This window comes from Halichoerus grypus, chromosome 15 (assembly GCF_964656455.1).
Source record: "Halichoerus grypus chromosome 15, mHalGry1.hap1.1, whole genome shotgun sequence".
Lineage (NCBI taxonomy): Eukaryota > Metazoa > Chordata > Mammalia > Carnivora > Phocidae > Halichoerus > Halichoerus grypus.
The window spans coordinates 53579208-53592555 of record NC_135726.1 but is presented as its reverse complement, the minus strand read 5'-3'; the positions used below and the strand labels follow the sequence as shown (position 1 = coordinate 53592555).

At 53.8% G+C, this 13348-nt stretch overlaps 1 protein-coding gene across 3 annotated transcripts; it reads left to right on the top strand.

Annotated features, from left to right (window-relative positions):
* The first annotated feature begins 7561 nt into the window (after positions 1-7561).
* Positions 7562-13160, top strand: CA11 (carbonic anhydrase 11). 3 transcript variants are annotated; one of them, XM_036099470.2, is made up of 9 exons: positions 7567-8147; positions 8236-8310; positions 9047-9189; positions 10870-11055; positions 11274-11369; positions 11534-11606; positions 11707-11861; positions 12105-12270; positions 13031-13160. In XM_036099470.2, exons 1-9 carry the CDS (start codon positions 8081-8083, stop codon positions 13054-13056), a joined length of 987 nt encoding a protein of 328 aa, XP_035955363.1. In that variant the 5' UTR covers positions 7567-8080; the 3' UTR covers positions 13057-13160. The 3 variants fall into 3 exon arrangements, with proteins under 3 accessions (XP_035955375.1, XP_035955369.1, XP_035955363.1); XM_036099482.2 differs by lacking the exon at positions 10870-11055 and having other exon boundaries at positions 7562-8147; XM_036099476.2 differs by lacking the exon at positions 12105-12270 and having other exon boundaries at positions 7565-8147.
* The last annotated feature ends 188 nt before the right edge of the window (positions 13161-13348 follow it).

Sequence of the window (13348 nt, the reverse complement as noted above, 5' to 3'; positions counted from 1 at the left end):
TCCCTGAGGGAGTACTTTGAGGGATTCTCAGAGGAAGGGATATGACTTAGGGTCCATTTGGGCCTAGAGAGCAACCCTGTTCCTTCCCCGAGAGGAAAGTGGGCCTCTCCGCCAATGGAGAGTCAGGATGGGCCATGATGTCATAGGGTACTAGAAAGAGAACAGGCCCTCCAGTCAAGGTTCTGATGTGCAACTTATGAGACTGAAAAAGGCAGGAAATAGCTTCCAGGAGGTGACTGTTTAATCCCCAAGCCACCGATAATATCCTGTATCTGGGAAACTTGTCTTTGGCTTCAGCTGGGTCCAGGTTGGGGGCATCTCTGAAGCAGGAGTTAGGAGTCTTTAAGGGATTTCCCTTTTCTTTTCTTTTCTTTTCTTTCTTTCTTTCTTTCTTTCTTTTTTTAGAGATTTTATTTACTTTAGACACAGAGAGAGAGTATGGGGGGAGGGACTGAGGGGGAAGGAGAAGGAGAGAATTTCAAGCAGACTCACGCTGAGTGTGCAGCCCGAGGTGGGGCTCGATCTCATGACCCTGGGATCATGACCTGAGCCAAAACCAAGAGTTGGATGCTCAACCAACTGAGCCACCCAGGCGCCCCTCTTTAAGGGATTTTTCTAAGAAGCCTTCTCTGTTCCAGCAAAACTATATTCCTTGTCTTTTTCCATCCTCTCTTGAAGCCAATTTAGTGGGGCATTTGCCTCCCCCCCGCCCCCCCACCCCCGCATGTCCTATCCATCAGCAAATCCTTTCTTTCAGAATAAAATCCAAAGCCCTTTCCCTGCCCTACAGGGCCCTACATGATCTACTCCCACCATATAACTGACCTTACCTCCTACAACTCCCCCTCATTCGCACCTCTTCAGCCACACTGACCTCCTTCCTGTTCCTTTAAAAATCAAGCTCACTTGCCCCAGGGACTTTGCGCTTGCTGTTCTCTCTTCCTGGGATGCACTTCCTCATATAACAGCAAGCTAGTGCCTGCACTTCATTGAGATCTTCCATTAGTCAGGTTCAGCTAGCTCTGTTGGAATGATACAATGAAAATTGATTTCTTGGTCGTGTATGTGTCCCAGACAAGTCACTAGGGAATGGTTCTCCACAGAGTCATTCAACGACTCAGGCTGAGAGACATTTACCATCTTATCACTGCACCAAATGCAACCCATGACATCTTGATCACTGCAGCAGGGAGAGAGAGAACTGAATGGTCCCACGCAAGAAATAAATGCTTTGGCCCAGGAACGACTTCAGCACTTCCATTCCTAGCTCATTGCTCAGGAATACTCACATGGTTTCACCTAATAGCATGAAGCTGGGGAAGTAGAATTCTCTTATGTGCCTGGAAAGAGAGAAGAACCAGTGTATTAGTTTTCTATTGCTGCCATAACAAATGACCACAAACTCAGCGAGTGAAACGATATAAATTTATTATCCTGCAGTTCTATTTTTTTTTTTTTCGGTTCCTCGGTTGCATTAGCCACAGTTCAAGTGGCTGGTGGCTAGCACAGTGGACGGAGCAGATACAGGACATTTTCCCACCATCACGGAAAGTTCTATTGGACGGCGCCACTCGAGAGACCATTTTCATGAAGGGCATAAACTCCGAAGCCAGGCTGCCTGGGTTCGAATCTCTCCGTGTCCCTAAGTTCTCTCATCTGTAAAATTGGGATGATTACAATGATAGGAAGTAACTCACAGGGCATATTATTATTATTATTATTATTATTTTGAGATTTTATTTTATTTTTTTAAAGATTTTATTTATTTATTTGACAGAGACACAGCGAGAGAGGGAACACAAGCAGGGGGAGTGGGAGAGGGAGAAGCAGGCTTCCCGCGAAGCAGGGAGCCCGATGTGGGGCTCGATCCCAGGACCCTGAGATCATGACCTGAGCCGAAGGCAGACGCTTAACGACTCAGCCACCCAGGCGCCCCTTATTTTGAGATTTTATTTTTAAGCAATCTCTACACCCAGTGTGGGCCTGGAACCCACAACCCTGAGACCAAGAGTAGCCCTTTCCACTGACTGGGCCAGGCAGGCGCCTCACGGCATATTATGAGGATTAAAAGAGTTCCTTTGTGGTTTAGCGGGCTTAGAACAGTGCCTGGCACAGAGGAAGAGCCATTTGAGTTTGTTATTATTCAAGTGTCTGGTGGCCACACCTCCCCCAGGAGAGCAGAGCCCAGAAGGCGAGAATACCGATCTGCAGAATTTGCTGGCTTCCCTGAGGGAGTGGTGAGGAGGTGAAGAGGGGCTGTGGGAGCCACCAAGGCCTGGAGAGCCCTGGCCTTCTTGCCTCCCACCCAGGGGCCAGGGAGGTAGAAGATGAAAGTGAGGAGCAGGGCGAGCCCCATATGTTCCCCATGACCCAAACTTTGTTCCCAGCAACCGAGACAAATAGGCATGAAATCCACATCTGGGACCCACCTCCGGCCTGGCCTTTCCCTCCGCCTCCGGGCATCAAGCCCAGTCTGTGTGCTATGATGGGGGCTCAGGGTCAGGTGGCTTCCAGATCTCTGAGGAGGCTCCTGCCCACCTCACCACTGCTGATGGCTTTCTGGAAAAGCAGACTCCTGAAGTACATAAGAGCCTGCGTAAGAATTTGCCCAGCAGAGGAGAGAAAAGAGAACCCCAGTTAGAGGCAACAGTTTGTTCAAAGGTCTGGAAGCTCAAGGGCCTGGTATGGTTAGAGAAGAGATATGAGGCTGGGGATTGGTGGTAGCCAAGGCTTGTGAGGCCTCTAAGGCCAGGCTAAAGGCCTGTGTGTTTCTCCTGGGGGGTGGGCACTGGGGAGCCATGGGAGGTCTCTGAGCACCAGAGGGGGAGGGTCAGTCCTCTGTGAGAAAAAAATCAGTGATATGGGAGCGCCTGGCTGGCTAAGTCCGAAGAGCATGCAACTCTTGATCTTGGGGTTGTGAGGTGCAGGGATTACCTAAATAAATAAAACACTTAAAAAAAATAAAAACAAAACTCCCACAGTGTTATGGTCAATCACTGAGGTGTCTCAGTTCACTGGGAGAGCCCGGAGAGGGCTGTGAACCTAGCCTGGAGATCAGGAAATGTCTCTTAGAGAGAATGATATTTGAGGTAGGTCTTGAAGGACAGATGAAGGATTTGGTCCCCAAGAGAAAGGCTGAGGGGCCGGTGTGTCCAGGGGAGCTGGCCATCAATGAGACCGCTGTGGCTAGAGCAGAGGGAAGGTGAACTCTGGGATCTATGAGGGGTACACTGGAGAGGGAGGAGAGTCTGAGAGGGGAAGGCCGGGGGGGAAAGAATGAGTTTTGAGCTGGGGCCCCGGTTATGGGGACAGAAAAAGAGTTAGGAAAATGTCACCTCCACCCGCAAAGCCTTCCTTTTAACCCCCGTGCAAAAATTTTTTTCTCACCCATTTCTGAATGCCCGCTTCACTCACTTATTTGTTTATTCAACATATACTCCTGGGGCGCCTGGGTGTCTCAGTTGGTTAAGGGTCCGACTCCTGAGCTCAGCTCAGGTGTTGATCTCAGGTTCGTGAGTTCGAGCTTCACGCTGGGCTCCACGATGGGTGTGGAGCCTACTTAAAAAAAACAAAACAAAACAAAAGAAAGCAAATGCAAAAAACATATTCTCCTGAGGTCTCCCTGGGAAATGCTGGGATGGAGACCTGAGTCAGACCCAGGACTTGCCCTGCAGGGGCTCCCCGTCTGGGAGGCTGTGCGAGGGGACAGACCTATACACAGTCACATCTGATGCGATGTGTAATAATGGAGGCAGCAAGGGGCCTTGTCTGTTAGATCAGAGAAGACTTCCTGGAGGAGGTGAGGCCCTCGCTGGGACTTGCAGGAAATCCAGTTGTCTCCCAGCAGACAGGAGGGGGCCAAAGTCTCTGGGGAGACACATCGGGAGCATCATCTCATTTGATTGTGTTTGATTTCTCTCCTGAGGATCCCCATGTACCCTCTCAGGGGCGATGCCGGGGACCCAGAGATGGGTCAGGCCTGGGCCCTTGAGGGAGGACACAGAGTGCCTCCCCTAATGGGATCTGTGCGCTAATGGAGGTAGCACAGGGCATTAGGAATGTGCACAGCAGGCACTGAGCCAGCTTGGGGTGGGGCGGGGGGAGTCAGGGAGGGCTTCCTGGAGGAGGAGAGCCAACTTGTAGGTAGAACCTGCTCTTCCTGCACTGTCAATCTTGTCTGTCTCTCCCTCCGTGTATCTCTGGCTCCTTCATTGTCTCGGTCTCTGAAAAGTTCCGCGTCTTTCTCATTCTTTCTCCCCACCCCTGGGGTCGGCTGCTGTAAACAATGACCACAAACTGCGCAGCTTAAAACAACAGCAATTTATTCTCTCACAGTCCTGGAGGCCGGAAGTCCCAAATCAAGGTGTCAGCAGGGCCACAGTCCCTCTGAAGGCTGCAGGAGAGGATCCTTCCTTGCATCTCGCAGCTTCTGGTGGCTCCTGGCGTTCCCCAGCTTGTGGCAGGACCACACCAGCCCCTGCCTCTGTCTTCACATTGTCCTCTCGAATCTCCCTCTGCCTTTCTCTTATAAGGACGTTTGTCATTGTGATTTAGGGTCCAGCCAGATAATACAGGATGATAACTTAGTTACATCTGCAAAAACCTTTTTGCCAAATTAGGTCCCATTCTGGGTGCATTAGGTTCTGGGTGCATTTTTTGGTGTGTGTGTTGGGGGGCACCATTCAACCTACGCCTACCCCTACGCCTACCCAACGTACGCCTACCATTCAACCTACCCATCTTGGAAGAGTCACTTCCCTCTCTGACCAGCCTCAGTGTTCTATCTGTACAATGGGGCTAATCCTAACCCCACCACCTCCTGGGGCCGCTTTGAGCGCGTGGATGGCCCAGCGTCTAGGAAATTCCGCCCAGGATGGCTGCCATTTCCTTCCTGATTTAATTCTCCATCAGAGCTGGGCCCCCCCTGCCACTCTTCCTGCCATGTTCCCCACTTCTCTGCACGGACGCCTCCATTGTGTTTTCTTCATCCCTCTTTGCTCTCTTTTCCTCCCTCTGCTCCACCACTTCCTACCTGTATAACTCTAGGCAAGTCACCTGCGCCCTCTGACACTTGGTTTCCCCATCTGTAAAATGGGATAACAGCCTCTCCTTCATTAGGCGGCTGTGAGGATGACATGCATGAGTTCACAGAAAGTGCTCAGAACTTTGCCTGGGTACTTTATGTATTACTGTAATTTATGACGATGACGACGATGATGATGTTATTGCTGTTGTTTTCTTTGTTTTGCCTCTTTTCCCTGTCTCCACAGTTCCCTCCCTCTCCAAGCTTCTCTCTCCATATATTATTGCGTTTCTGAGTAAGTCGCACTTACCTGTAAGCCTCAGGGTCTGTAAGGGTCCGTCTCTCCCCATTGTTCTGTCTCCCTCTTCTCCCCCAACAATGATGGTTTGGTTTTTTTTAAAGTAAAATCTTGATTTTTTTTTTTTTTCAGATTTATTTACTTATTTGAGAGAGAGCATGAGAGCGCACGGGAGGGGGGGGTCTGGGTGGGGGGAGAGGGAGAGAAAAAATTCCAAGTAGACTTTCCACCAAGCGTGGAGCCTGACACGGGGCTCGACAGGGGGCTTGATCCCACGACCCTGAGATCATGACCCGAGCCAAAACCAAGAGTTGGATGCTCGACTCACTGAGCCACCCAGGGGTCCCCCAACCTGTGATGGTTTTAAAACAAGCCTATAGGGGCGCCTGGGTGGCTCAGTCGGTTAAGCATCTGCCTTCAGCTCAGGTGATGATCCCAGGGTCCTGCTCTAGGCTCCCTGCTCAGCGGGGAGCCTGCTTCTCCATCTCCCACTCCCCCTGCTTGTGTTCCCTCTCTCTCTCAAATAAATAAATAAAATCTTAAAAAAAAACATTAAAAATAATAAAAAATAAAACAAGACTATAAATTCTTTGATACTCTTCTCTTCAAAAGGAGGAGCCTAATCTCTTTCCCTTTGAGTGTGGGCCAGACTTAGTGACTCACTTCTGATGAATGGAATAAAACAGAAGTGATGGTGTGTGATTTTGGAGATTAGGTCCTATAAGACATCTCTCTCCCTCTCTAATCAGTCGCTCGGGGGGAGCCAGCAGCCATGTTATGAGGTCACACCAGCACCCCTATAGCCCTCAAGAGAGGCACAGCGATGAGGAGCTTGGACGAGCTCCTCAGCCCTGGTCGAGCCTCCGGGTGACTGCACCCTGGCCAAGGGCCTAACTGGACCCTCACCAGAGGCCCCGAGCTGAACCCCCCAGCTAAGCCACGCCCAAACTCCAAACCCTCAGACACGGTGAGACAATAAATGCTTGTTGCTCAAAGCCACTGAGTTTTGGGGTAATTTGTTATGTGGCCATGGATAAACAATACATACCTTTCTTTCTTGCGTTTTCTCTCTCTCCATTTCTGACTCTCTTTGGCTTTCTCTGTCCCCTCCATCTCTAGGGCCTTTGAATGCCCATTCTCAATTCTCTATCTGAATGCCTGTCTTTCTGACTCTACGCTCTCCCTTGATGTCACTTGGTCTGGTTCTGGGTCTCTCTCCCTCTCTCTGGGTCTCTGGGTCTCTGCCATCTCTTCCTCTCTGGTGATCTCTCTTTCTCTGCATGAGGGTCTCTACTCTGTGTGCGTGTGTGTGTGTCTGCCTCTTTCTCTGTGTTTCTACGGCTCTCTCTTTGGGGTTGGCTGTGTCTCTGGCTTTGGATCTCTTCTCGGTTTCTGTCTCCCCACCGCCACCCCCCTGGCCTGGCAGCTTGTTCTTGCGTCTCTGACCGGCGGGGTGGCTGTCTCTGCTCCTATGGCTAAGTGTGTGTCTGTATTTCTCTCTCTGCCTCCATCAGTATCTCTCCCTCTCTCTGTATCACTCTACCCGTATCTCCCTCTCACTGTGTGTCTCTGTCTCTCTCCTCCCCCCGCCGCCGCTACCCCCCAGCTCCAGCACGCTGTGTCCCTCCGCCACGGCACCCCGCATCCACCTCAGGCTCCCCTTCCCTTCCTAAGCCTCTGCAGTTCTCCGACTTCACCTCCGGCTGCCTCGCCTCGGCCTTCCCGGCTCCTCCTCCCGGCGCTCGGTCCCTCTCCAGGTCTCTGCCTCCCCCTCCTGGTCAGCTGCCCGCACCGCACCCCGGTCTCCCCGGGGATCCCTCAGCCCCGTTAAGGCGGCCCCCAGCCGAGGCCGACTGGAGCATTGGGCGGGGGCTGCAAGCTCTGGTGCAGGCTCCAACCCGGGTCCCCACGAGCCGGGGGACCGCGGATCCTCCGGCGCCGGCGGCCCCGAGCACCGAGACCTCGGAGGACTCCCCCAGCTCCACCTTAAGCGCCCCCCCTTCTCCCTTCTGCGGAGGATGGGAACTGCCAGCTCCCGGCCCCAGGTGTCCGGGCCACCCCCCCCAACCTCGGCCCCGGCACAGCTGGAAGCTGTGGATCAGCCCCCAGTGACCCCTCCATCCTGCCCTTTGGGCACCCTCCTCCCACCAGTCCGAGGAGTGTTTGCTGCTGTGAGATCACCCGCCCCACCAACAACAACGACAAAAAAATTAAATAACACCCAGAGAGAGATCAGAGAGGGAGGGGGAGGAGGAAGCAGGGACGAGGGAAGAGAGAGACGGAGAAACAGGAGAGGCAGAAGAGGAGGAGGTGGGGAGACTGGGAGAGAAAGAAGCTGGAGACGAGGGAGACCGGGAGGAGGAGAGAGAAGCAGGATGGAGACATGGGGTTAGGTGGCTCGGGGGAGCTGGAAGAAAAGAGAGTGAAGAGGGGGTGTGGATTAGAAACCAGGAGGTAACCTCGGGGAGAAGCAGGAGGCAGAGAAAGGAGTAGGAAGATCGGGAGGTAGAGGGAGATCGGAGGGTTGGGGAAAAGAGGAGAGGAAGGAGGAGAGGCATAGAGAGCGGGGAGAGCAGAGAGGAGTGGATTTGGGGGGGTCTCAGTCCCCCACTGCCTCAGTGTTTGGGGAACTGGACTCCCTGTAGGGAGGAGAGGCAGGCTGGAAGTCCTGGAGGGACAGGGTCCCACAGAAGGGGGAAGGAGGAGCTGAGAGAGGGGGCCAGGACATTGAGAAGGGGTCGCTCGGAGGCCACCCGGGGATGGGGGTTGCAGCTCCTCTGAGCGCCCCTAAAGCGCTGGTACTCTGGGCCGCACTGGGGGCGGCAGGTAAGGCCCGGGGGTTGGGGCGGGAGCCCCTGAGGGAAAGGTGGGGGTGGGGTACCAGGGAGAGGGGTTCAGGCTCCTCTCTCCCCAGCTCACATTGGACCTGCACCTGACCCCGAGGACTGGTGGAGCTACAAGGATAATCTCCAAGGAAACTTCGTGCCAGGTGCAGCCAGGGCGGGGCCCAGGAATCGGGGCTGCCGGGTGCCTCCTTCCTCAAACCCAGGAGCCCTCTCCTCCTCTCAGGACCCAGGATTCCCAGCCCCTTCCTTCCCTCTTCCCTCCCTCGGGAGTAGGGCCCAGCCTCTGAACCCCAGCAGCTCACCATGGGACATTATATATGCGCATTTCAAGTAGTGAGTGGGAGTGAGTGGAAGAAGGAGTGTGGGGGTGCAAGAGAGAGTGTGTGTGTGGGTTTGCAGGGAAAAAGGCAGGTAGGTCTGGCTGCTGCTGGGAACCAGAGGTTCACTGGCCGGGTCCCCTGCTGTGTCCAGCCCTCTCCCGCAACTCCTCTCCCCAGTACATTCATTATCCAGCTGTGGGACAAGAGAGACTGAAAGAACTACAACTCCCATGGGCTCTGGGGCAGGCAGGCAGTGGATGAGTAGGCTGGCTGCCCTCCGGCCTGCTGGGAGTTGTAGTTCCTTCCCCCAATGACTTAATGGCAAATAGGTTTGATTAAGGGGGGTGCTAGATGGTCTTTGGAAACTCCTCCAAGATTGTTCTAGGACCCAGGATTCTGGCTCAGCCCCCTCCTCCCTCAGACCCAGGAGTCCCCGTTCCCTGCCCTTCCTCTCCTGGGATCCGGGAGTCCAAAACACAGCCTTCTCAGCGGATCCCAGCTTTGGGATGCAGTCCCTATTTCTGACTCCCTATCCTCCCTGTCCCACCCCTGCTTCCAGGGCCTCCCTTCTGGGGCCTGGTGAATGCAGCCTGGAGTCTGTGTGCTGTGGGGAAGCGGCAGAGCCCCGTGGATGTGGAGCTGAAGAGGGTCCTTTATGACCCCTTTCTGCCCCCACTGAGACTCAGCACTGGGGGAGAGAAGGTAAGAGGCCTGGTGGGAGGGGTTACCGAATCCTCTGGGGGTCGGCATGAGTGGGGGTGGAGTGCTGAGGTGGAAGGCCCGCCTGGGGTAAGGAGGGGTAGGCACTGGGTGGAAAGGAGGCTCCTTACACTCTGAAATGGATCACCTGTTCTTCCCTCCCCAAACATGGCTCCCTAGTTTTTCCATGTCTATAAAAGCAATGGTAACACAGACTGTTCCCCACGCCAGGCACGGTTTTAAAAGCTTGATCAGCTTGCTAATCCTCCCAGCCACCCCTTGAGATAGATGCTATTATTCCCCTTATTTTAAGGATGCAGAAACTCAGGCACAGAGAGACTGAGTTACTTGTCTGAGGTCACACAGCTAGAGTGTCAGCACTGGGATTCAAACCCAGGCAGTGTGGTTCTAGCTCCAGGCTCTTGCCCACTCTGCAATCCCATTTCTTTTTTTTCTTTTTTAAGATTTTATTTATTTATTTGACAGAGAGACAGCCAGAGAGGGAACACAAGCAGGGGGAGTGGGAGAGGGAGAAGCAGGCTTCCCGATGAGCAGGGAGCCCGATGCGATGCGGGGCTCGATCCCAGGACCCCGGGACCATGACCCGAGCCAAAGGCAGACACTTAACGGCTAAGCCACCCAGGCGCCCAGTGCAATCCCATTTAAGAGCTGGCATCCCTCTTCACTCAGCTGCCCCTGCCAAAAGCCGGGAGCTATTTCCAACCCGTTCTCGCCCTCATTCCCATGTCCAGTCTGGGTCCTTTTTAGTCTTCCTGCTAAATATCATTCAGATCTTGTCACTTTCTGTCTCCTCCACTGCCCCCACCATCATCTTGCACCTGGACTGGTGCGGTAGCGTGCTAGCTGGCCTGGTTCTCTGCCTACTGCAATCCATTCTCCACCCCAGAGCTAGAGAGATGTTTAAAAACACAAAGCAGATCATACCACTCCCCTGCTCAAAATCTTTCTATTGAGATAAGTAATACTAACACTTAAACAGCAAGGTGTGAGATACATATATATGTATTTATTTATAATTATTTAAATAAAAATACAAAACATCCCATCATTGCCCACAAGGCCCTGCCATCTAGCTCCTATCACCTCTCCTTTGCTCACCAGGCGCTGGTCCCACTGGCCCCTGCACTAGCACGGAAACAGGCTACCTCAGGGCCTTTGCACTTGCTGTTTCCTCTTTCCAGAATGCCCTTCTCCCTGCTCTTTGCAACGAATTCCTACTTATCCTTTAGGTCTCCATTCAAATGTCACTTTCTCATGAAGGCCTTTCCTCATCCCACCACCCCCCACCCCAATCTAGGCTGGGTTTCCCATTTTACCTGAGAGCTCCCAGTTCTTTCCTACATGAGCATAAGATGTAATTAATTAAGCAGTTACTTATGTGATTCATTATTTATTGTCTGCCTCTGCTCCATTAGGACACGAGTTCCATGCGGCCCAGGGTTTTTGTCTACTTGTTCATTGCTCCCTTCCTGGCATCCATAGTACATAGTAGCAGCTCAATAAATATTTGTTAGTTGAATAAATTCACCGATATTGAGCACCGGTGTTCCAACTATGCTGAATGATTAAATGATTGATGGAAGCAGAAAATGTAGGAGTGGAACATAGGAGGGAAACGACTTTCCCTCTTTGTCCCTGTGACGGCTTCCACCTCTCCTGCAGCTCCAGGGAACGCTGTACAACACCGGCCGCCATGTCTCCTTCCTACCTGCACCCCGGCCCGTGGTCAATGTGTCTGGGGGTCCCCTCCTCTATAGCCACCGGCTTAGTGAACTGCGACTGCTATTTGGAGCACGGGATGGAGCTGGCTCTGAACACCAGATCAACCACCAGGGCTTCTCTGCTGAGGTGGTGGCCACTGACCTCTGACCCTTGACCTTCACCCTGAGTTGACCCAATTCCTCCCCCCTCACCTTTCTCTTAATGCCTCACCCCACCCTCCTTCACAGAACTGCCCCCCCCAAGCACTAATCTTTAACCTGACTTGGGACCCCAAGGGCCCAGGGCTGCACCCATTCTCTACCTCCCCTTCTGCTGGGGGACCCCATTCTGTGCTCCCCTCCCAGGTGCAGCTCATCCACTTCAACCAAGAACTCTACGGGAACCTCAGCGCCGCCTCCCGGGGCCCCAATGGCCTGGCCATCCTCAGCCTCTTTGTCAATGTGAGCCCAGGCAAGATTCGGAGGGAGGGAGGGGCTGGGTGCCTGGAATTGGGTCTGGGGAAGAGGGAGTCTGGGAGGCTGAGACTCCTGGGTCCCTGGGGGAGGAAGGGACTGGGGGCTTGGACTTCTGGATTCCTACCTCCTCACCTCGTATCCCCACACAGGTGGCTGGCAGCTCGAACCCCTTCCTCAGCCGCCTCCTTAACCGTGACACCATCACCCGCATCTCCTACAAGAGTAAGTCGCTGGTGCATTGATGGGGGGGGGGAGCAGTGTGTGCAAAGGAGGGAAGTTCAAGAGGGGTACTGCTCCTCACTCTAGCCCGGTATTCCCGCAGATGATGCCTACTTTCTTCAAGACCTGAGCCTGGAGCTCCTGTTCCCCGAATCCTTTGGCTTCATCACTTATCAGGGCTCTCTCAGCACCCCGCCCTGCTCAGAGACTGTCACCTGGATCCTCATTGACCGGGCCCTCAATATCACCTCCCTCCAGGTGACCCTCTGTCTGCCCCCTCCAGCCTTGCTAACCCATTCCCTGGCCTGGGCATCCCCCTTGGCCTCACCTACCCTCCTTCCTCCTTCCACGTCTGACTGCTAGCAGGCCACACAACCTTTGGGGGTGGGCTGGGGCCGAGTAAGACCCCGCCCACCTGCTCCAGGAGCAGGGCTTCCTCTGTGACCATTCCCCAGGACAGTTTATTATTCACTCTCAGTTTCCCACCCCCTTCCGTGGCAGATGCACTCCCTGAGACTCCTGAGCCAGAATCCTCCGTCCCAGATCTTCCAGAGCCTCAGCGGTAACGGCCGGCCCCTGCAGCCCTTGGCCCACAGGGCCTTGAGGGGCAACAGGGACCCCCGGCACCCCGAGAGGCGCTGCCGAGGCCCCAACTACCGCCTGCATGGTATGGTCCAGTCTGCACCCCCTCCACACGTCTTGGTCTAACCCGCCTATGTGTCTCCCCTTCTTTTCTCAATATGATACAGTCCTACCCACCCCTTTGCTGTTTCTGTATGGTCCAGCCTCCTAAGCTCGCACTCGCTCTTTCTCTCTTCTAAGTATGTGTCACATGGTACAGTCCACCTCCACGCCACAGACCATTGCTGGTCCGTGATTTGTCTTTCCTTTTCACTGCTTGCAACTTGCTCTATAACCCGAGCTCCCTGGCTTCCCACCGGGCCGTGGTTTCTATTACGACGACTTTCCAAAATGGTACAGCCCGGATCCCTTCCCTGTTTTCCATGTGGTACAATCTCGTTGTTCCGTAATCTGACACACACCCCCTTCCTGAAAATCAACATGGTACAATCCCCTTCCCTTTCTAAATCCTTCCTGTGGTTCGACCCTGTGATCTCACGGCCACCTCTCTAGCTTCTCAACATGGTTTGCCTCCCCCCCGCCCCAATGAATACCTTCACCTAGTTCAGTCTGATGCTGAAGCTGGACGTCCCTATTCCACCCTCCTGCTGGTTAAACCCAGTGCCGGTCCAGAATCTGACTGTTTCCCCAGCTTCTCGACCTGGTACATGCCGGGTTCCCCCTTCGCAGCCTCCTTGTGGTAGAGCCCTACGCGGCCCAGCCCCCGCCCTCTGCAAACCCTCTGCAGGGTCCAACCTGTCGTGCCCTAAACTAACGCTCCCCCGCCGGTGTCGTCTGTCTTACAGTGGATGGTGCCCCCCATGGTCGCTGAGACTCCCCACTGAGGACTGCGCCTGTCCTTTCCAAGTCTCCCCACACGGGGAGGGGAGTCACCCCCAAAACAAAGCTATTAAAGGGACAGAATACTTCCGGTTTCTTAGTGGTCTGATTCTAGGCGCGGCGGGGGAACATTTGGGTACCGAAGAACAGCAGCCTTCTTCTAGAAACCAATCTCCCTCTTCCTAAACCGCACTGCTCGGTTTTTTGGCTTCCTGTTTCCCAAAACCGTCGTTTAGATTGGCGGCTCCTTTAAGCGGCGCCTCTTTCACTCCCCCCAACTCACC